The following is a 24831-nucleotide window of genomic DNA, read 5'->3' on the forward strand; positions in this document are numbered from 1 at the left end:
TCTCACTTGGGACCACTACTTATAGGACTGGGAGATGATTGACTTTAGGCATCAGTAAATTTCCATTCTTGACACAAATCATTTGTTGGTAATTGCTAGAATTCTTGACATCCCAGTGACACTGGTACTGATCCACCTGAATCACAGCTAGATAAGATATGCTCCAAGGCTGTGTGGGGATGGTGAGTTACTCCCAACGCAAGGGCACTTGGTGCAGTCAAGGGGCCCTTAACTGCCAAACTCTCTGCTCCAAGGCCAAAGCTTATTGAGCAAGGGGTGGGGTGGGGGGGATGCATCACCACAATCCACCCTGTGGCTAAAGTCAATCCATCTCTTTCTCACAGAGTGTCATTGTGGTCCGTGCCTATAAATAGAATAATATTATATTCCAATTGTAATTGGGGGGGGGTGGGAATTTGTTTAAGGCAAACCTTTGTAGCTTATGAAAATTTTGTCAGATTAGATTAAACAACATTATATACGTGACAAGGTTTTTGTGCTAACATAATCTGGTGTGCTATTTGTCAAGTTTTGATGTATAAGACTGTTTGACAACAAACATAGTATAACAAGAGTCGATAGAATTACTATGGGATGTAGCATTTAGTTCAGAGTTACCGTTGCTGTTGGAGACCATCCAAATAGAGTACCCCACCAGTGATGTTCCCCTTCTTTCTTCACTCTTTCCAAGACATGGTGTATTTCTGCCACATCACGGTGAACAGTGATCAGAGTGTTGTGTCCATTGCTATGGATGCGTTGTAGTAGTTGACTCAGGTCATCATGTTGTAACAGTTTTCTCATTAATATGAGATTCATCCCAATAGGGGTAGGCAATAAATCTTGACCAAGATTGGTCAACTACCACAGCAAAGTCTTACAGAACTTGAAAATTGTGACTCAAAATACTTCCAGCAGTCTAAATGAATTTTCACAAAGAGCAAGATATCTCACAAAATAAGAATAATGAAGAAAAGGTTGCATAAGATCTAATGAAAAGACTATGATAGAAAAAGTGACTATCCAAAACTTTAAATGGCAGATAGACTCGTTGAGAGCTCCAAGTCCTAAAAATTTCTCTCCACCCTCCTTTCTTCTTCAGGATGTAGAAATACCAGAAATATAAAACCCTGTCCATACCATGACAAAAAACGAGTGAATAGGACCATGTATGTACTCCATAAAACAAGGAAGTATTAAAAGAACCAGGAGAAAAGTTTGGAGAATTATTAGTCCCTTTGATATCTCATATCCCGAACTAGCAGAAGTCTGAGCCCATCAGGACTTCATTTCTCAAGTAATCCTAACATCAGTGAAAAAATTTGAAACTACTTGGTGATGGCAATACTGGAAAATAATACTGCAAGGCCTGGTCTTAGAGTAGGGCAAGAATATGGTATACACACAATCAGCGATAGCAGTATTGAGTTGAATCAGTCACCAGACATGAGGGACGTAACACAGCCAGTGTGGAGCACAGTCCCCACAGCCTTTGAAGATTCAAATGTTACTGGCAACAATTTTACAAGTCTATTTAGTTAGGTCTATAACTCATATTTGTCGTCTTGGCTCATGTTGAGGACAATGATCGGCAGAGCTCTGCGTGTAGATCTCTATCCCTTCCTGCCTTAGAGATGGGGGACTACAGACTGCTCTCAGAAGAATTGTTAAGGATGGCCATAGTGTTTGCTAGACATGTGAGATATGACCAACAGATCTCTTATTGTCTTGAATGATATCTCCTGCAGCCAGCATGCTTATTGAAACCAGCGTCAAACAAAGAGCCTGTGGCTGAGGATTGCAAAGATATACAGTATCTTGCAGAAATGGGTTTAGTGAATGTGAAATTTGTGAAGAATGAGGGCAAAATGTGCTTTTTTGTACACAATGTGCACCTGTGTCACTTTGTCACTTTGTAAGTTACATGCTTTTTTTCATATCTTCCACAAAAGTCATACTTCTCATCTTTGACATTTCTAGTTTCATTGTCTTGTAAACTCATTTTTCTCAGTCCATGTACACCAGTTAGCCCTACCTCTAGCTTCCTCATATCTCCTAATACTACATTATTTTTCTCATTCTTTTGTAGATTTTTCTTACATATTTGCAGAACAGACATCTGAAATACAGGCACTGCAGAATTTTATTCATCTTTCATGCTTTGCAGTCCTTTCATTCTTCAAAGCTTTTTTCCATTTGTTGCTTTTCCTGCTGTCTGTGCCCCTCTCTTTGTTTCAAGCTGTACACAGCTGGAGACAAAAACAGGCATAAGGGATAGGAAGTTCCTACAGTGTCAATTATGAGCTTCTGTGTTGTCATTGCATAGGAATCTGTGTGGCCTCGCTTGGTCTGTTCTAGCTTGCCGAGTGAGCAGTGCAGTGAGACACACAACAGTAACCCACCTATGCTGTGGACAGGTTCAAGGTATTCTGCAAATCAGCACAATGTGTGTATTTCGTCCTTTCCCATGATAACAGAATTCACACCAACCTTATTTGTGGTTATTCAGGAAAATTCATCCACTAAGAACTATTCCTAACAAAAAGGGAGAATTTAGTATTCAAGAGCCAAGGGTCAAAAAACGCAGAGAGACAAGAGGGAGCCTGTCTCTTATTTGGAAGGAAATAGAACTAAAGTTTCATATCATGGAAGGCATAAGCGTTACATTTGAAACTGCTGTCAAAACCCATATATGAGCATTTGACAACATTCAAAACTGACATTTCCCTCTTTGTAAGTGTCCCAAATACAAGGTCAGGCACCTACTGTTTTTTTTCCCTCCTGACAACATGGCTTGTGCATCCTTGTTTGCAACAAGAGGGACAGAGTGCCTATGAAACTCATAACCTGATATTAAAGCCCTTTCCTGAGCCATAGGAGACACCATTTTAAGTCCCCTTTGAAAAGTCTAGAGGCCAGGCTTCTAAACAGTAGAGTGCCATGTAAGAGTTGACTATTGCTAACTACGTCTCCCAGAATAACTTAATTAGGATCAAGACTAACTCTTCAGGCTTCTCAAATAAATAGGCAGTATGTAGGCAGCTATCTATCTGGGCTCTGTAAATTGTATAACAGTGGAGTTTAACAGGGGAATGTTAAACCCCTGGAACCAGACAGTCCTGAACATCTCAAAGTCAGGCACCCAGAAATCACTTGAGCTCTTCTGGGTTCAGTGGATAGACAGGCAGAGATGAAAAGCAGGCAAAGTTTAGAGCAGCTTTAGCTAATCATGTCCCTACAGTGTCTGGAAAGGCTTTTATACTATGCAAAGCAGAAGTCTTTTTCTTCTGTTTTCATCATGGGAATTTTCCATTTCAGCTTTCGTGATTGCTTGTTGTTACAGACATTTAGCTTGGTGATCATCTAGTCACTTTATCACTGTAACTGTTTTTAGCAGACCTTGATTTCTAGGTTTTTAAAAGATCAAAGTCATCAGTTTCCACCAGTTAAGGAATCATTCCCTGTCTGAGGCTTGAACGCAATACAGCTTCCACAGACATCTTTTAAGCCCACATCATCATGTGTAAACTATCATCATTCTTTTTTAAATGTATTTTGAGTAGCTGTTATCTTGCATGTCTGACAAAATCCCAAGCAAAATCCAAGCAGAAATGGATGGATTACCATGTACACTGTTTTTTGAGATTCCCATTCCAAGGTCAAATTTTATACCAGAAATCACATACAGTTCCTGCAACTTCACACACAGGGACCTTCCCCTAATCTTTGTGATTCTGCTCTCCATGCATTACTGCTACGTTTCTTCAATCCCTCCAGAACAGAGTCTCTGCAGGGTTATCTCAGTTTTTTCTAGTCCTACTGCCAAAGGAAAGGGGTAAATATGAAAAAGTGCTGATCGTCAACAGGTCTGATTGTTTCCTGTCAGAGACGGTCAAATAAAACTTCAAAAGGAAGGATGAACAATTTCTTAAGCTACAGTAAATGGAAATGTTTAAAGCATGTTGCCGTGCAGACCCCACAGTTTGCACTGGCTCCTCACTGTATAGATCCTCCCCCAGATTTCTTGTTAATGAAGAATAGAACATCTGTTTGGGATGCTCCATCGATGCTTAATCCCACATCAAAGGGTTATTTCTGACAGTCTGCAGTGGAATACACCTGGGGTTGCAGTAAGTAAGCGCAGCAAGCAAGAAGTGGTTCAGCTCATCTTGATGGTGATTAGAACAAAAAGTATTAAAAATAGCAGGCAAGCAGCTGTCACACAGTAGAGATAGTAGGTGACAGATACAAACGGTTTTTTAAGTGATCAAGAAAGCTGCAACAAGGAAATGGGAAGAAGGCAAGAATTGCTTGATCAGTCATGACCTTCTTACAAACATTTAGGGCAATCATTGTATCAAAAAATAACCCAAGTATTGGCCAGTGTAAATCCTTAATTTTTGCCATATTAAAATGGCACCTTTATTTTGGATCAGAAAGCAAGCTGAAGACTTTGAGATATTGACTCATGCAAATCTCCATGTCTTAAAAGGCAGTGAAGGCCTATGTTCAGAATATTGAAGAAAAGTAGATATTGCTGTTGGAAAGCCTCTTACAACTTTACTCTAGTCACAGCAAGCATAAAAGTGGAAGGAGCAGAGGTAGGTCCTGAGAGCCAAAATATCTTTCTCAGGTGATGTGCTGGGAGCAGTAGGGAGTCAGCTGCTGAGTGCTTAACATGAATGAGGGCTTGAGAAGGCCATCAGAAACTCCACTGAAAAGTCACTAATATTTAGATATAAAATATTGACCTTATGCCCACACATAAGAGACAGAAAAATGCTCCAGGAGCATTCAGTGCTCCACCAGCCTCTGTTTGGCTAAGGTCCTGTGCACACACCTGAAAGACAAATGCCTATAGAGTGATAAATGTCAGTTAAGTAGCCAATCTTTTCTACATAAGTAGCACTTACTCTTAAAATCTGCAGCATACCTGGCTTACTTTATACTGTAATATAAATCTTACCTTCGTAGTAAGCGTTCAGTGAATGTCAACGCTGTCATTACGATGGAGCACAAAGACAAAGATATTCTTAGTCCCATCCATTTATTTTGTGATTTGTGATCCATCTGAACAGTACAGGAAGACGTTAGCTATGCTTTCCCACAGAATTGCATGTCCCTTTGGGGTAATCTCATTCACGCGCCAATTCCCTACTACATACATCACCGTCCAATCTTGCTTGTAGTGAGACTGGTTGTGATTGATCTGAACTCCGGTAATTCAGCTGGGATACTCGAGCATATGAGATGTATGCCAGCCTGTGGCAAGAGGCACTCGATGCCGGGTTAGTGTAATTGGCAGAACTCACGGAAGAATATATTGACATGCAGACATAAAGCTGATCAACATTCTTGTGTCTGCACAACAAAGAAATGCACACTGAGGACCTTAGGGATCCTGGGTATATTTTGACAGTGTAAAACTTTAATAAATCGAGAGTGAATTAACTGTAGGTGAACTTTTATTCAGCATTTCTCCAAAAAGCTGTGTGTGTTTTTCAGAATTTGTTTGCAGAAAGGTAAGGAGAAAGAATATTCCTCTCACACATGTAATTAACATCATTCTTGCAAAAATGTTCTCAGTTTGACACATTCAAAGCATTCTGGTAACTCTGTCTAATAGCAAAATCCTTCAACCCAGCTATGAAAAAGAATGAGTTCATAATCTTGTTAAAATGGCTTAGTATGAAATTTTAAGAATAAAATACTTAGTTGGCAGGCAGGCACCATATTTAAATCTGTATTTCATGGAAGACTTATAAAGTTTTTCAGGTCTAAAAAATTAATTAGCCCTTAAAAAATTAAGAATCAAGAGTGTTCAGGAAAACATGAACCCACTAAATGATGCTGCTCTGATAACTGAAAGAGTTTGTTCAGCAACAAGAATGACAGAGGCAGCCTCTCTTCTGTGTTTTCCCAAAGTGTGACAAGTAGAAATTGGGAGAGATCACCTATGAAGGTAAAAGGACACAGATATTAGACCCGTTCCTATGCCTCCCCAGCCCAGTATCCTCACTCCAACATGGACAAGTAGAGGATGCTTGGGAAAGGAATATAGGACAAGTGTAACAGCATCCAAGCCCCTGGCAATCAGCAGTTTACAGATTTTTTTTTATGCTAGAATTTTCATCTTTAGTATCTAGGATTATTTTTTAACCATCTATTTGAATTTCCTCATGCTTTTGATGTTCCTCATATACTATGTCTCTGGATTCCAAAGCTAAATGCTTACAGTGTTTGAAAAGGGCTCCTTTTTTTGTTTGTAGCCACAACATAGTAATCTTATGATTGCTTCCTCATTCTCCATATCATTCCTTATTCTATTGACCTATATCACACCCACTTTTTTTCCCACTGAAGCTTACCAGTCTATTTCATCTCGCCTCAAAATGGAGCAGTCCTTTGCCCCTGATCAGCCTCATTGGCATCCTCCGAACCATTTCTCTATTAATCACATTAATTTGGAGGTGGAAGCACCACAACAATCTGCAGTTTTCAAGGTATTAGTGCTCCTAAATGACATAATGATGGTTCGTCCTTTATTTTCTATTCTTTCCCTAATGGTTAACATTCTGTTTGCATTTTTGACTTGGCTTACATTTTCAGCGAGCTAACCACAAGGACTATGAGATGGGGTGATAATGGTTAATTTAGAGTGATTGTGTATGTAATTTTCCACACCTACTGTACTTAGAACCACTGAATTTCACCTGCTGCTTTAACATACAGTATTGTGCTATCTTTTTATAGCTTTTAACTTTAAATTTAGATTTTATAATCCTGCATGGTATTGTGTTACCTGCAAATCTTATCACCCCAATCTTCAACCTCTTCACTATGCCATTTACAAATATGCAGAACAGAATAATCACGATGGTAAGGTCTTTTGATTGTGAAAATTGACACTTCTTTAAAGCATTTTTTGCCTCAAGTTTAATCTCTCACCTAGAAGACCCATTTTTTCTCATGCCACAACAGAGCCTTTACTGAAGCCTTTACTGTTGAAAGCTTTCTGAAAATGTCAGTATACTAACAAGATCACATTTATCTGTATAGTCATTGACAGCTCCAGTGACCTGCAATAGATCTGTGAGGAATGGCTTCCTTCTACAATAGCCACACGGACCCTTCCTCGCTATATCATCATTATCCATGTGCCAACTAAACTTCACCATCCTTATTGCTTCCTTCCATCTGCTCAATTGAACATGAGACTTGCTTGGTTACTTTCCAGGATCGTCCTTAAAGACTGGTGTCACACTTGCCACTTCTCATGCTTCTGCTACTCAGCAATTCACTGATTTAGGTAGCAGATTACATCCTGTAGCCACTAGTTCAGCAGCTTCATATCCAAATTCCTTTAGAGTTGAGGATGAAAACCACCTACTTCTAGTGGTTTCTTACTATCTATTTAAACAGCTTGTAAAATCTTTGCCACTGACCTTGCCATTGGAGTCAGTTCCTCAGACTCACCCCTGTGGTGAGCAGAGCCAGTGCAGGAGTTTTGCTGCCTGTCTCTTTAGCGAACGTTGATGCAAAGAATTAATGTAATTATTTTATTTGGTCTTTTTGACCTTGTGCCCAAACTATCTTTTGAGATCTTGATTCTCAGGCTCTGCACCTCTGGTATGATTTTAGCTTTGAAATTTTAGCATTTTTCCTCCTCAAAATCCTTTTATGGTTTTATGTTTAACTTGTCAGAGTTTATATTCTTTTCTGTTTTCCTTTGTGGGTGCAACTTTGGATGAAGCAGTCTCCATGAACATTTATGCCTAGGTTTCTATGGAGGATCTGTAAAATTGACTTGTCAAGTCTTGAACTGGCTTTGCTTTTGCCTAATGGGAACTTGCTGAGACCATCAAGAAGATACAAGAAAATTTTCTTCTTCCTTTTTAACAGTCTTTACTGGTTCCTACCAATGACTGTAGTGGTGAAATAGATAGTACATTATGCTACATTGAGTCATCCTACCTCTATTTTAAAAAAAGTAATGGTGTAACAATTAACTCCAGTAAGATAATTAATTTTCCTTTCCTCTTTGACACCTTTAATTCACACATACATGGATTATTTTTCAGCAACGTTGCAGAAGGCATGAAGTCTACTGTGGACCAGAAGTCTTGCCAGCCACCCACCAATGCAAACTCCATTTCTCTCTCTTGCACTCCCCTTTCTCTGCAGACACTTGGTCATGCACATTTTCCGATTTCCAAGCTCTCTTTCTGTAATAGCACTTCTAATGTTTCCCCTGTCAGAAAAAGGGGGAAATCTGAAAAGAAAAGAAAATCTAGAGCACCTGCTGAGGAATGAAAGTTATTTCGTGCTCTGCACGAGCTCAGTCCATGTCCTGTGGCCCCTCTCTTGCCTGCAGCGTGCCCCCCGTTTTGGGCAGGAGACAAAAGCCTCCAAATATCCAGCCTGTGCCTAACTCCAAGCAATGATATTAGGGCTTGGCATACTTGAAAATTCACCAAAATAGATATTCTGGAGTTGCTGTTCAGTCTCTGAGTACAGACAATCTCTCAGCCTTTTGGACTCATTAACAATAACAACAGCAATGAATAATATGCAAAAAATGTTTCAGTTATAAAAATAGAATGCCCATATAGAAGGAATTAAGTGTAATTAGTCTCTTTCCTGAGCTTTAATTATAAAATACATTAATAAAATGACAGATAGCAATGTCCTCTGCACAAATCATTTGAGGCTGCTTTTATCATTGGATTTCCTCATTTAACATAGAATGAAAATGTACATACTCAATTAATTTCATTTCATGCAACGGGGAACTATACACCTGCTTAGACACCGTCCCTTACGTACTGACGGAGGCAAACGTACACAAGGCTATCATCAGTAGATGTAAAGTACATTTAAGCAAGGAAAAAACTCTTTACTACATTAAAGCTATACGTATTTCCTTCTGATTTAGCCTGCTTCTGAAATTCTGTTTATATGTATGGTTGGTTTTTTTTAACAAGACAGGTAATAATTACTATAAAATATGTCCAGAACAAAGACTCGGCAGCTAAACTTACATGCACTAGAGGAACTTTATTCTAATGATTTGGAGAAGCTTTACAATTTTCTTTCTAATTAACCTATCAATAGTGATGTCACTTAAACACTCCTTAGGAATATTATCTTCTCATTATTGCCAGAAAACATGCTGCCCAATTTTATAGCTCGGTTGTTCTTACGCATGGATGGAGCATCTGGATTAACTTGAACTGAAACGGATTTTTTTAAGAGACACTTCCCATACACACAAACTACTTTCATAATTACTTTTAAATCAGTGATATTCAACTTCAGAAACATTAAGGGGAGAAGAAGCATTCAGTGTTTACTTTGTGCTTGCACATTGTAAGAATATAATAGAGGAGCATTCCCTTTATCGAACGCCATCGGGTCAGGAGGAGAACTGGTGGGATTGGGTAGGAATTTATCCCAGAGAGCATGGAAATTCAGCCAGGGTCGAGCTCTGCAGGAAGAAAGAAACACAATGCAAAACCAATGTGTGTAGAGTCGCCAGATTCATAGCTGCAAAGAGCAGGTTTCTTCAGAATAAATGCAGCTCGGGCAGCAGCCATGCAAACTTCCCAGGCTGGCTTGCCAATGCGCTTCAACCTTAAGCTGGTGGGAACGTCTGGAGGGTGTGGAGGCCCAACACTCCAGCTTTGTAGGCTTTGCTGAAGGCTGCCAGGAAGGTTACAAATCAGAGCTGATGCCAGGCCGGGGGGTGCCCCACGATGCGGGGCCTGCCTGTTGGCAGTGGGAAGGGGTCCATGGGTTCGTTTCGCATGACTGGCCGCCAAAGAGCTGCCAGCCTTGCAACGGGATGCATTCGCCTCAGCTCCGCGCACGGATCCCATGTAACGGCACCCTCAAATTAAAGTTTATGCCGAAGACGGTCTGTGGCTTTGTGAGATTAAAATACTGGATTTCAAGGGCTGTGCTCTCAACCCTGCTATTTGTGGATTTAAAATTTGGTGATCAAGATGCCTGTGTCCTCTCAGGCTGTCAGGCAAAAATTGTACCTGAATGGCATGGGATCTGAAGGTATTATTTCAGGGATGGATAACTCTCTAGATGTAGGGAATTGTTTTTCCTGTTAATTTCTTGACATAAATGAAATCAGTAAAGTGTAAAATGACAGAGGACCTAAATGTCATGCAAAATTATAATCTTGCTACACTGGAGTTTATCTTTTAAAATATATTGGTGTTTTATCTGAAAAGCTTTATATCTCTACAGAAGGCAGCTTGCTGAAATGCCTCTTAAAAATAATGGTCTGATATTCAAATGTGTCTCCATGAAAGGAGCTAATGCCACAGGGTCATAGCCAATAAAACATTTAGACACTCAAAGCTTGGCACTGCAACGCCTGTTAGGTGGCTCATGTCCTGCTAGATGCAGAGGGAAGATTAAATGTGTGAGAATTATATCCAAGCAGCCTGCAAGGAAAGTGTAAAAGACAACAAGAAAAGGTAACATAAATATATTAAAAGAAATATGAAGAACAGGAAAAAAAAGAGGTCCATTTCTTGCTGAGAATGTGGAGAAGGCAGAAATATTCAATGCTTTCTTTGTATCGGTCTTCATTGAGGTGTTAGGAAGGACCATAAACTTACTATATCAACTTCAAAAAAGATAAATTAGCATAAATCAGAATAAGGAGAAAACTGCTTAAAGCATACTTAGATTCAAGTCAACTGAACCTGCTGATGTTCATGTATGCTCAATGACTAAGGGAAAGTAATTTCTGGACTATTAGTAACTATGTCCAAGAATTTATGGAAGACAAGAAAGTTAGTAGCAGACTAGAGAAAGGAAAACATATTCCCTATTTTTAAAGTCAAATAATAAAGAAAAGTTCTTTTAATTTTCGTTCTCAGAAATAATCTGTGACAAGTTATCAAAAAGTTGAAAAAATCCAACAACAGGTAAATTGTGGAAAGGAAATCCTGTCATATCAGTCTAATTCTCATTTCTTATTTCTGATTTTCATTTTGATTTCTTTGTGGGAAAAGGGGAAGGAGAATGTATGAAGCATCTTTTTTTCGCCTTTCAACACCACCTTGTATGAAATTCACAGAGACAGGATGGGGAAATAGAGTTTAGGTGGAATCACTGTAATGTGGTTACTGAAAATAATCCCTCTCAAAGGCCGCTCTGGATGGTTTTCTCCTGAATAGTAATTACAAGTCTGAAATGACAAGTGTGGTCCTGAGGTGCCTGGGATGAAACCAGTTTGATTCAATAATTTTATTAGTAATTGGAGACCTATTGATAAACAATAAAATAAAATTTGCTGATGCCAAGATGTCACTATTCATGGAGAGATTGAAAGGACTTTGAGGAACTGACTTAGATTTCAAAATGAAAATTTCACACTAAAGCAGTCAATCTGATAAAATGCACTGAGGTTCTCAGTTTAGGGCAGAGAAATCAGATGCACAACGTAAAATGGGGGATAACTGCCTAGAGAGTACCGCTGGGGATAATCTCGGAATGCAAGCTAACCAAGAGTCACAAATCTGATGTGTTACAAAAAGGCAAAGGTCTAATCCTGGCAACATTATTAGTAAGTGTTTCTCCCACAGGGGAAGAACGTTATCATTTTGGTCTGTTCAGCCTACCCCCACCTTAGTAATATCTCCAGTTTGGAGACTGCAGACAGACTAGAAAAGATCCAGAAAAGAAGTATAGAGAAATGTCATGTGTGGTGTAAAACTGCAGGAATCAACTTTTGATCCTGAAAAGAGAGCAATGACAATCCCATATAATAAGCTCTGGGTTCTTTTTGGACTGTTTCTACGCTTACCATTACCTCTGGCTTCGCCTTGGTGCATCTGTAATGCATGTGGGTATATCTAAGCTCCTCTTAAACAATCACTGGATTTAAAAAAGACAGACATAGCCCCACAATATCTAAAAATCTGTTCCACAATAGAAAAGAGGAGAGAGCGAGCACATTGAATGCCTGGAGAGAGAGAAAGCATACAGCATGGCTTCCTCCCATATCAGATGTCAGGGAATCTACACTGGCGAGGGGAAGGAAGGGGAGGCTATAAATGTTTAACTGCAGCAAAAATAAGAAAAGGAATTTGTACCTTACGAGACACATGGGGAACCACTCCTCAGTCAAGTTTTTCTCTTTTGTCTGGATTCTCTAGATAGGAGTGTAAAGTCCAGCAGAAGATTTTCTCGGCGTAAAAATGTTGGCAACTTTTTGCTTCTGTGGTGTTTTTCTTCTCTAATGAGAGCTGGGCTTGTGCTGCAAAGGCAGTATAATTCAGTTATGCATCAATCAGCCACAAGACACGAATGCATGGAACACAATTAACCTGCTGCTTCTGCAACTGTTCATTTTAACTCTGGCCACACACCTTCTGATGGGAATTTCAGAGTATCTAATTCTGGCAGCCTTGTTTCTCTCCCTTCCTTCGGTCACATAACCAAGATGCTGGCATTTTTTAAGCTTTCCCAAGTTATTTTCATGTAAGATTTTATATTAAAAGTGGGAACTATCAAATCAGCTACATGCTGCCTACAGAAAAGAAAAATTTTAATCCACTGAAATACAGAAATTAATGCAAGATAGTTACATTAATACAAGATAATACATTAACACAAGTTCCTGCGTATTGACAAATGAGAACAGAAGAAAGGCAAATAGCAAGGGAATATGTGACATTAACTTAACCTTTTTACATACTAAACTGTATTAAAATTTCTTTCTGTCTTTCTGCTCCAGAGTGCAGAGGATATTACCTGAAGGACTGTGCTTTCTTCAGTACTCAATGACTATTTATCAAGGAGTGTTAAAAACACCTCCTTCATTTGATCTAATCTGGCACTTCTCTCAAAACATGCTAACAAGATCATTTGCGTGACACAAAAAGGAACTGTCTTTAAGGCTTTGGAAAATCTGAGTTTACTTTTATAGGATTTCTACCAGGGTTTAATTGTTTCATGACATTTAGAAACAGAGTTTCCCAAACTGGTTGAATTTTGTCTGTATTTGGCCTGACTAGTACCCTTGTGGGGATGCTACAAATGCATCTTCTGTCTGTGCTACTGAAGTGGTAAGGGAGATTTTCCACTTTTGTTCTGAGCGTGAGCAGCAACTGCATCCTACCAACCTCTCCAAAAGTCAGGGTGATGCAAACAGCCCTGCACGGTCAAACCCAGGGGAAATCTTTCCATCATCCAGAGGGCACCTGCACTGTGTGTCACTGTGGCCTGGAGGTCACCAGAAGTGTCTGAAAATGTGTACTGCATGGTAAAACCAAACACATTCCTCCTAACTGAGAAAATCCACTAAGGAAGAAATTTACACTGCAAAAATAAGGCCTTTTTGCACAAAATAATCCCTAATTTTTTTCCCCCACTGCTCAGCCTGCAGCATTTACAAAGTGTGATAACAAGACTGAGAGGTTTTATTTGGATCAATGGCTTTTTAGTTAAGTGCTGGCATAGATCGCATATGGGATCCTGGGAGAGTTCTTAAAATAAGCTGCAACTTCTATTGACAAGGTATGAATTCCTATTGACAAACACTGCCATAGTGCTTTTTAGTGGCATTCTTTCTGTCTCTGAACAAAAGTAGGGACTAGATAACTCCTTGATATCCCTTCCAGTTCTCTTTGATGCTAGGAGTCTTGCTGATATTTCATATTATGCACATTTATTTGGTGAATACTATATTTCAGACTCGGGAAAGAAGGAAAGCCTCTGAACTTCTAGTTGACAGAAATACAATAGTAGCAAAGAAAACATACAAAACAAAACATTTCAATGTCCAAGGCCAGCAAAGAGCTGGTTTTGTCAATGCAGGCTTGTAAGAGGAAAAGGAAGTGCCCATCATCTTGAAATCTGTATAGTATCCTTAAAACCCTCTCCAGGACGTACCCAACATTGTTATTTTAGTGCAGTGGGTACAGGCAGCGAGGAAGCTGCGCGAGGCAGGTGTGATCCTGCCGAGCAGACGTGCTCCTCTGGCTCTGACAAACGAGTTTGCTGAACCCTCTCAACTGAGACCCCCACGTGCCCCTCTTGGCGGCCCATGGCCCGGACCCGCACCTCAGGCAGCACCAGGAGATCAGCCCTCCACCCCTCCTGGGCTTCACCTGGGTCACCCCTGCGGTGGGGCTGGGAGGCTGCTGCAACGCAGCTGCAAAGCACGACCTGCAAGGGCTGTGGCACCGCTAATACGAGGCTCACGCGTTGCCTCACCGTGTTGCTTGTTTAACTCTCTCACCAAAAAAGCGGGTGGCTGTGGTACTGCAGCACTGAACAAGTTGCACAGCTGCTGCTTACTACATCTGCTGTCCGCCGTGCCAACCGGGCACAGCAGAAAGCAACTGCTCCCTTATTCATGGAGAAAGCGTCCAGCATCGAAAACCAGCTCTTCTCTCGGAGAGAAGAGCCGAACCGAAACATCCTGGCAGGAGGCAAAGCTGGGAGGGAGACCAGCGTGGATGGGGGACGCAGACTTCAGAGACCCATTTTACAGCTGTAGAAATAGAGACAGAAAATAGTGAAGTTAACTCTGACTGGAAAGCCGGCCAGCAGACGAGTGGCAGAAATCTGTAATCAGAGCCTTGGGGTCAGCTACTCTAACTAGACGGCTCAGCCACGGGCTGTACTTGCTCCAAGCAAAATCCTTCTGTTGATAAATAGTTCCAAGTATGCTCTTGTAAGAACTCCAGAAAATCTGTGTGATCTGTGCCATGGCCACTAACCTTTCTTTGGTCAATAGTTTGCTTCATAACAATGCTTAATTGGGTGTGAAACTTTGCTACCAAGATTTGGATGTCCAAATGAAAGATTTGGATGTCCAAATGATGGATCTTTGTCTTTGTGCTCTGAACCCCTCTTTTCTCTATGAAAACAGCGAGTTAAATGCAGCAACCGTCTTCTCAGACCCATACAACACTGCAAATTAATGGGTAGCACAGATAACTTTTCCAGTGATTCCAACATACTGAGCAATTAAAAAAAAACTCTTACGTGTAGAAGACGTGAGGCAAGTTACAAATGCATTACACTGATTTCAGCAGAGGACGAGCAGCACTTGATATACCACATTCAGTATCCACTTTGGAGGTTATTTAATGTGCCAGTAATATCCCTCAGACAGACAGGAACAAATTTACCTTGATGTGTCTGTCTGTCATTCAAGAAACCCGTGATCCATTGAATATGTCTCTTTCTGAAACGCTCATTTTACTGCAATCATGTCTGACTCAATGTTCTTCTTACCTGACAGGTAGGAGATCAAATAATTGAAATCAATGGAGAAAGCACAAGGGACATGACACACGCCAGAGCAATAGAGCTAATAAAGTCTGGTGGCAGGAGAGTGCGACTGCTGTTGAAACGCGGAACAGGACAGGTCCCAGAATATGGTGGGTTTTTTATCATCTTTACATTTTTCTGTGTGCATGAACCTATATAAATTAATTATATTGCTTTTGAGTTAAGTAGCAATTGCAGATATTTATATTGTAATGTCCTGGGGCACATTAATATGGGCTTAAGTGTTTACCTGAGTATAGGTGGACGTACTCACATGTTTAAGTGCTTCCTTAGCTCAAGACCATATATGTGTATACATCACCGTCGTCTGCCCTCCTGCCACAAGGCAACGTCTTATAAGATGTGCATTGGAGGAAGCATTTTGAACTTTTTAGAGGACATCTCTGAGTGTGCTGGGAGTTGCTGATTTGCCCATAGACTGTCCTTTTCTTCCTCTGTTGGTACTTCTCTGCACATTTTGAATCCCAGCAGATGATCTTGTTGCCATGCAATTCAAGGGCTCAGGTTTAAACTCAAAGCATTAACAAGAATGTACTTTGTTTGCAACCTCGCCCATTATACTATCTCTGACAACATACAGGGATGATCAAGTAGAAGCCAACTCTGAACAAAAAAGGAGACTTTGCTCATTATGGTGAGAAAGCAGGATCCGTTCTTCTCATGTTTTGTTTCAGGGGGACTTCTAGGACTTTTCTGAGTATTTCAAAAAGCATGAGTCATTTAGACAATATAGAAGCCTTATTTCACTACTGAAATTGCAAGAAGTAAAAATAAATTATCCAGAGGTAATTCAAAGAAAAAAAACTCTTCTTTAAAACTGAAATCAAGATTTCCTCTGAAGTGTGGTGTGACAATGTCATATATTTACATAAGTTCTATGATGTGCACAGCTGGTCATGAAATCTCACAGGAAAAGTTTTTTTAAAATGAAAATTCCTTTCCTTCCTTATGCTAGGAGGTCCAAAACTCTATTAAACTTTTCTAATGTTACTTTTGAAGTTCCAGCATCACTTCCCAAGAGAATCAGAAATTGCAGTATCATATAAAAAAATCAAAGTAGTACTTAAGCTTAACTGTAGGGTCAGGTCAGTCTTTGTAACTAACATAAATTCCTTACCTCTGCTGGAGACATTAAAGTCAGCTCCACTGAAAGTCAGAGTTTTGCCAGCTGTCAGTATACATGGTAATTGCCCCATTTTCTTCTCTAACCTAGAGCCAGTTCTGTGGTTGGGGCATATACTCAGGATAGTGCTTGTTGAGTTTTTTTTAGCTTTCAAGTGCTTCTGAATAAGAACAGCAGAGATGGGCCATGGCCCACCCATCTGGTGATAAAGTTAGTAAGCTATACTTTTGGTGAGTAGGAACAAAGCCAAAATGGCTTTTGGGGATTATGATAAATTGGTACTAAGACATTTAATATCTAGTTCAACCAATGTATAATCCTTTCAAGGAGACAACAACAGAGATTCAGACCACCTCCAAACCTCTTTTGTAGGTACAGGTGCATCGATTTTAATGAAAGAACTGATACAGCGATAGTAATCCTATAGTATCTAGGGAGGGTCACAGGGGACTGCTATGAGCAAATAATCAATTGCAGTTTAGACCCATTTCAAATCTGTCTGTCTTAAGATGCCAGTTCTGGATGGCTTTTAAATCTAGGCTTACTGGAGATCCAAAATAAATCTCTATATTTATATAATCTTATAAATCTGTACCTTATTCCAGAATCATAAGAAAATGTAAATAGATTTTTTAAACGTTCAGTGTAAATAACATTGTTTTGAGAAAACAAATCTCCCAAAAGGTGTAAATGTGCATGAGCCTTCCCTTCCCCAGAAGAACGCGAGTAGCAGGTACAGATAAACCACTATAAATCTGGGCAGAGTTTATAGGTGTAACAGAAAGAAACAACACAGCTTCACAGGACTGTTTAAAGCCATGCTCACCATTTGGAAAGGCATTTGGAGTGCTTAGCATTAGTTGTGTAAAAATGCAGATCACTGCAATATAAAGGTTGCTACAAAGAAGTGCTGTTTAATCAGATTATTTTCCTACCTGCATCCCCAGTTTACAGCTCCGTACAGGAGGAGAACTAAGTAGCTGTGCTTGAAAGCCATGATGCTTCTACTGCACTGAAAAAGCAGTACAAGTATTCAGGAATTACTTTCTAATGTAAACACAACCTACGGAAAGCATCACATATGTGCATTATGCAAGCAGAGAAATGACAGTGCTATATCGAGTCTGCAGGCAGACTGGAAGCAAAATAAGAAGATACCTGTTGAAATTAACTGAGATATTAAAGTCCTCCCCAGGTCATTTCCCAAAGCAATGAGAAATAGTCTAAGAACAAACAGAAGGTGCCTATAAAAACCAACAGCAGCCTGCTTAGGAAGTTAAAAACAGAACTTAACAAACAGAAATTATTAAAACCAGAGGGCATGCCTCGAGAAGGCCAGAATCTCAAGGATAAGTCATCATGCTGCTAAAAACATTTGTCAGAGTATTAATGACAGAGACGCCCAGAAAATAAAGTCCTTTCCAAGTAATGGAAAACTGAACACAGAAAAGACTGTGACCATAAGCTTGAGGACAAAATGGTCCTGAGGACAGTAGACAAACTAGTGAATATTTAGTAGTTCCCTTGTCTTCCCACCAGAATTGCATGGCTGACATGTAACAAGACTCATATGGTTGGACTTGATGATCTTAAAGGTCTTTTCCAACCTTAATGATTCCATGATTCTGTGAAGACTAATTGGAGCTTTTTTTTACTGATATAATCAGACATGTTTAGGGGTTTTTTTAGCAAGTACATGTCAGAAGTATTTCTTATTCTCCTCATGGTCCAGCTCTGGAGACCATCAGTGTGAAATAAGACTTGGTTGAGTATAAAAATGCAAGGCTGGAGGACTGAGCTAGTACCTGGATTGCAATGGTGTTGTGTAGCAGAAGCCTAGGGAGAAATATAAAAACAAAGCAAGTGTACCAGGGACCTCTGCTGGATATTCTCTCTTGGTCTCTGACATGCAAAGTGGTCAGGGAGTTCCCAAGTCAGTTGTAGTAACTCTGTGTTTAAAGACCTTTCCAACAGCAGTGGCATTCAGACTCACAGTGTTATAAAGAAGGAAGCTTACCTAGAACCACCTAAACCAATCAGCCAAAACCTACCACATGATCGTCTCACAGTCTTCAACTTTTGTATTTTCCTTGTGCAATATGATCAATGCTTTTTAAATTCCAGAGCCGTGTTTCTGTTAGTACAAGTATATCTTAAGTGCAAGAAATATCAGTGTTTGAATGAGGATGTGATCAACATCAGTAAAAGCAATGTTAAGGAAAAATCATCAACGGTAAGAAAGTGATCTGTGAAAGAAAAGAATGTGTATAGAAAAGAAGAAAGCACTTGGTGAAGAAACTAGGAACAAGCTCCTGGCGGGAGTATAAATCTCCTGAATGGGTTATGTCAGTTTATGCTGCCAGGAAATCTGTCCCTACAAGTACGTCTCAGAAAATTCTGGCTGAGCTGAAGCACTATTTAAACCTCAGGAAAGAAATAAAGTGTGTTGCAAATGCATCATTTACCTTAACTCCAGCTGCTGATTTTGCTTGAAAACAAACGCCAAAGATCCCAAAGCACTTAAGAGGGAAAAATCCCCATGTAGTGTGCATGGTAGCATCAGGATATATGGGAAGGAGCATGGATATGATTAATGCTCCAATATGGTAGCTGATTTCACAGCAGGGTGCAACAAAAGAAGCTTAGAAAACAGGTGTTTTATCACCCAGCATCTCAGAACGTGTTTGCTGAGGATGATAGCCAGAGGATCTGTGCTTGCACTGAAGGTGAATTACCACGGCTCATCCAAACCCGAAGGACTTAGCATCATGTTTCATAGGGAATAGTCTGCCAGCCATGTTCTCCAAAGAACCAAGTCATAGTAAGAAATCATACTACTGTGCAAGAAAGACTAGAAGTACTGCTGGGAATCCTGATCCCGAAACGTACTTAACACCCAGGCAGTCCAGCTAGAGTGAGTGTGGGGTCTCATACACGTCACAGGACACGAAACTCACAGTCATCACTGTAGCACTGAGCCTTTCTCAGCCCGGCATTAAATACAATTTTAATAAAATGACAAACCAAGATTTTTCTTGCAATGGCTGCCTAATTCCCTGTGTATCCTTCTACTTGAGAGGTTATTGACTTCAGCAGGAGCAACTGGGTGTGCAGCACTTCTAAAAATCTGTTTGCTCACACTCTGGGAGCCTAATTACAGATGCTCACATATTTCAGGCCTTAGCCACAGCTGTATAAACACCATCAGAAGGACATCTACATTGCAGAGACAAATATTGGGATGAAATGGCATCCCTAAAGGCAAAATGTGGGAAAACTGTTCACAAAATCCCAAAATAGTAACATTAAAGATTAAGTAAAACTAAGAAATCAGAGCCTCTCCATCCAGCAATGAGATCTGCAAGAGGCAAGTTAATTCTAATGATGGATCAGCCCCAGGAAGCTACAGTTTTCTCTGAAAACAACCACTGTTTTCTCTAAATGCCTATGGAAGAAGGTCCCTAGGAAAGCCTGGGATGTTTCATTCTCAGTCCCAGCAGCCTTGGCAGCTTGCTTCCTCTGGCTTACTGCTCCTAGCGTTTCCCAGCTGGAGCTTTGATCACTCAAAGTTACATTAAAAAATACATTCCTAGAAGTATCTGAAAGCAATGAATCTTATAACGAAATAATTGCAAACAGAACGTAAAGGTGGAGGAGGCTGAGGCATGATTAACGCTCCATCCCTCTGGCAAGGCACAACCTCCTTCCCCAGATTCTTTCTGTCTGGCACTGCAGAGGGAGCAGAAACACTGAATTTCACCGGTGAGAAACATCTAGAAGAAAGCTAATTCATTTCCCTTCCCATTTTCACAGCAGGACTTCAAAATCATACTTTCTATCAAGGTTTGTAGTTTTTCACTTAGTTTCAAGTTGCTTAAGAGCTCCTGCAGAAAGTTGTAAGTTTTAGAGGCTCCAGCCCATCATACTGAGATTTTGGAACACTCTTCCATTGACCTGTCTTGGAAATCTGGATCTGGCCCTAAGCGTGCTGGGTCACGGCGTGGCACTAACACACACGGAGTCGAGAGAACCAGAATCAATGAGTTTCGGTGAACATGAACAAGAAAGCTGTGTCTTCGGGATGGTTGGCAGCTATATGGGTTTACACAATAGTAGTTCTTTTTCTCTCTTCCCCTTTGTTTGACTTTTTGTTAAATGACGTGCCCCAGGGTTGCATTGTGCATTTTTGGAATCTCTGTTGCTTCACATGATGCTAAATTATGTACAAAACTCACCCCATGGGTTCATGACATCACAGAACTAGAGTTTAGATTAATTTTTGGCTATTTAAGGAAGGAAGAGTTATGTATGTAAAAAGAAAAGTTTCGGTATACACAAAATCATTGCTGGCTAACAGATAAAAGCTACAAGTTATTTAGCAGTAAGTCATTTCTGAAGGGCCTTGAAGAAACCCTCCGCTCATGTGTCAGCACTACCCCAACAAAAGCAAAAAATGTCAGAGTTGATACCAATACAAGGATTTTTCATACAAATGAATTGGCACAGTACTGAAATGCATTAAATCTTTCGCTTTTGATTTGTTATGACTCCTTCAAAAAGCACCTCAAGATGTACTCCACATCTGTAGTCCAGGTGAATCTATATCCTGAATATATATGCACAGTAGTTTCAGTCATCCACTAATATTTAGACTTACAGCATGCTTATTTGTCTTGGCTTTACAGAAATACTTCTTTCCTGTTGTATATAAGCTTTTTACTCAGTTGTTCTAAACTTACTAAGAATTCTCTGTTCTAACAATAGTACAATATCTGTATGTCACTGGTTCTGTTAATTCTAATGATTGGTCCTAGGCTGTTCCTCCCCTTCCTTTAGGAATGGTACCTTCCAGTCTCTCCATGTGCATGAAAAGTGACAAGCATGGGTCCCCATATTTCTACTTACTGGGCCACCCTAAAGACACGGTTTGTAGACTCTGCATGTGTATTATCTTTCTCTAATACGCTTTTGTTTCTCACAACTGTTATTAGCGTCTTTTCCAACTTTTTCTTACACACTAGCTCGCTCAGAGTATTCGGCTTTTCTTTCACAACCGATTATCTTAGATATTAAAGCAGCTATGCGTTTTACAACTGTATGTTAATATCCTAGATAACTGGTTCTTCATGTTACACTGCTGCTAGTGCAAGAAACATAGCCATAGGTCTGCTATATACCTACTTTTCCTCAGGACAAAAATTTATCCGTTGAATTTGGCTTTTCAGGTAAAAAATCTTAAACCTTTGGGAACCAAGGCCATAATTTTCCCTTTCCTTATGGTACTTGGCTTGCAAAAATATTAGTAATGTGAAGGTGGAAGGTAGGTGCTGATCTCAAACAATATTTATATGCAGCCTCTTGAAGAAATAACTAATGTAAAATTGAAGACTTTTTGGAACGTGCTGTGAGGTGATGCTCATTTTTTAAAACCGTGGCTATGCTGAATTTACACATAGCACTTTGCACTTAATTTCAAGCCATTTTCTTCGTAAATCAGATCCAGCTGCACAGATTTTTCAGATACATCAAATTTGTTATACAGACTCATGGCCCAGAAAAGATACCAGACAAAGGAAAAGAAAAAACTTGTTTTTCCTATTTTTTTCTCGATTGCTGTCATCACAGAAAACACAGAAGTGTTCAGATGCATTAAGTCTGTCTGCTGTTGACTTTGCACAATGTAGCATATTTGCTAAAATTGTAAGGCCTGTCTCATGGTACTGAAGTAGACAGATTGGAAAGAGAAAGGGAGTTATACCCAAAGGCATCCTCCCAGCCCCTGAGCTTCAAGCAGCCCCTCCAGCGTGACGCCCACAGAATTCCTGCCCCCAACTCCCAGGGACTAAGCTGTGTTTACGGTATCGGTCTGTGCATGCAAATCCGGGTGACCTAATCGATTGCTTGCGTGTGTTTCCAGTCACAACTTATTTCCGATTTGTGTCTATAAATAAGAAACATTTTTAACACAGACCTGTCCCTATACTTTGCTAGTGCAGGGCTGGACATATCTAGAGGCCATTTGAAAATTGTACCCATGTTGTTCAGGCACGTATGGCACCACTGGAGACCTTCTAGCAACAAAGTTCCTGTAGCATATAGAAATCTGAATTGCACCATTCCTTGCACTCATTCTCACCTTAATTCCGCTTTGCTCTTCACTAAAAGCAGTTCAGAGAGATCATGAGGTTAAAAATCCAGGCTGACATTAGGGTCATTTTGGAAGTCCCAGTTGTCAAGCATAGGAAGTTCAGTAAAATACAGTTCTACCACAAGTGTTAGATATTTATAACCACAATTTTTTATGCATTATCTTTATTTTTCTTCCTATAGCATAACAGACACAGGAAATAAGTCTTTTTTCCTGAAATAAGTAGGAACATAAATCCTCTTTAAATACAGCTAAAGTTAGTTTTGCAATCACTCAGCTGTGAATGGTTCTGATTGATTATTTATTTGGCAGGAAGTGTTAGAACAGAATTTTTTTCCCAGTAAAATAATGTCCAGAAAATCAAAAGCAATTTAGTTTGGGTCATCACCAAAACTGAAATACTTGATTGATAAAAAAGTAATATCAGGTCAAATGAAAATATGTGTGTTATAAAATGTTTCCATTTCAGGTCTTTGTAATGAAAGGGTTTTCCCCTCAAATGAGGGGAAGCATTTTCCTGAAGAGCCAGTTTTTACAATGAGGCTTTTTCCAGCCAACATGGTTGCTGTGCTACCATTCACTAGAGCACTGACCAAGGATGTAAGTCACATTTCCTGATGTAGAACACATAAATTGCCCATTCTAGCATGCCTTAGGAGAGGGCCCTACCACAGCCTCATAGTGCAGTCTGTTCTGAGTCCACCTGTCTCCCACAGCAATCGTTCCGTTTTGTATAAATAATCTCTTATGGAATATGATCAGCAGGCTTACTCGAAGTCAGATATAGCACAGGAAAGATGCAGGTGCTAGAAGGTGGTTTAGAAAGTACATCCAGATCAAGTGATGTCTTTTGCCTGTGCTTTCTTGCACCATGGGTTTGGTAACCCTTACTAGTGACCACTGCATTTATATTTGCAAAACTAGATAAAAAATTGGGAGCTTATCCTGTGTTTTTATTGTTTGAATACAGTTAGATCCTTTAGAAATCACCAGTCAGCTGCAAATTTTTTCTAGTTCTTTAATTCTGTTATCATGTCTGAAGATTTTCTGTTTGTCCAACAAATGGCTAGAGCATCTTGGCCTGTACATTCAAGGCGGATACTTCTACCTGTTCAGAGTGCTGATCAGACAATCCAGTTCATCCTATATTTAATGCTCATTTTATAAATCTCTAGAGCTGAGGTTGGGTGTTATTCAAAACTTGAACTACCCCCATATCATTCATCTGATGTGAGTGCAAAAATCAATAGTCATTTTGGAAAAGTGCCCTTTCCTTCTGTGACCAGCTTGGTGGAACTGCAAACATTCATTCATATTCCTGTTGCATTTCCAATACCACCTTCTTATTTCTAGCAATACCAACTTAATTTCAGGAACGTGCAGTGTGTAAAAAAAAAAAAAAAAAGGTTAACTAAATGAATCAATATACTGGTTAATAAAATTGGTCTAAACCATCAGGCAATTTGAATACGGGCTCCCAAAGGTCCTAGTTTCTTTATTGCTATGTGTAAAAACTATTCAAGGACAAAATTGAATATCAAAATTTGCTTTATAAACATGTCTTTAGTATTTAATAAATATGTAGCAGCTGGCAAGAAAGTAGAGCATCCTTCTGTTAAATAACAGTGTATGTATATGTATATGTGGGTGCATATAGTTATTTCTGTCTTACAGCAAATTTCTATTTTAAAAGATATATAGACCTTTTACATAGGTGTCCCTTGATATAGAAATAGAAAACACGGTTTTGAAAGAAAGAAGGACACATGGGAAGACATTTTCAGATTTGGGGCAATGTTTTTGAGCTTCCAGGGAAGAGATACCTTTTCCTTACTTTTTAAATGCAAAAATACTGAGTCCCTTCCACAGTCCTAAACGTTGCTTTGGCATTTACATTCCCAGTGGCTTTGGCCGATCCAGCTGAATTCTCTAACCCATGTTTCCCCCATCTGTGAAAAGGGGATAGTAATATTTACTTACCTATCTCATGGGAGTGTTATGGGGATTAATTATTTAATGCTTGAAAAGCACTTTAAAGATTAAAATTCCTAGTTGATTACTCAGTATTACTATTAAAGCAGAACCTCACTAATCCACATGCATTATAATCCACACCAAAATTGGCAGTGTCCCCCTACATCTGAGCAAAGATTTAATAATAAGGCTGTTGAGCAAGTTCTCTTATTACTAAGGCTTAATTATTATAATATAATATTCCAGAGTAGATTTA

The 24831-nt window shown here is 39.7% G+C and overlaps 1 protein-coding gene across 2 annotated transcripts in view; it reads left to right on the forward strand.

The window, feature by feature from the left end:
* The window catches only part of MAGI2 (membrane associated guanylate kinase, WW and PDZ domain containing 2), a gene marked incomplete at both ends in the record, with an annotated part of 789860 nt that overhangs the window by 753728 nt on the left and 11301 nt on the right, over positions 1-24831 (forward strand). For both annotated transcript variants that reach the window (XM_082004503.1, XM_082004504.1), the window contains one exon: positions 15281-15419. In XM_082004503.1, coding sequence (XP_081860629.1) covers positions 15281-15419 — 139 coding nt within the window. The remainder of the gene's footprint in view (positions 1-15280; positions 15420-24831) is intronic.

Source organism: Phaethon aethereus (genome assembly GCF_964289735.1).
Source record: "Phaethon aethereus genome assembly, chromosome: 1".
Lineage (NCBI taxonomy): Eukaryota > Metazoa > Chordata > Aves > Phaethontiformes > Phaethontidae > Phaethon > Phaethon aethereus.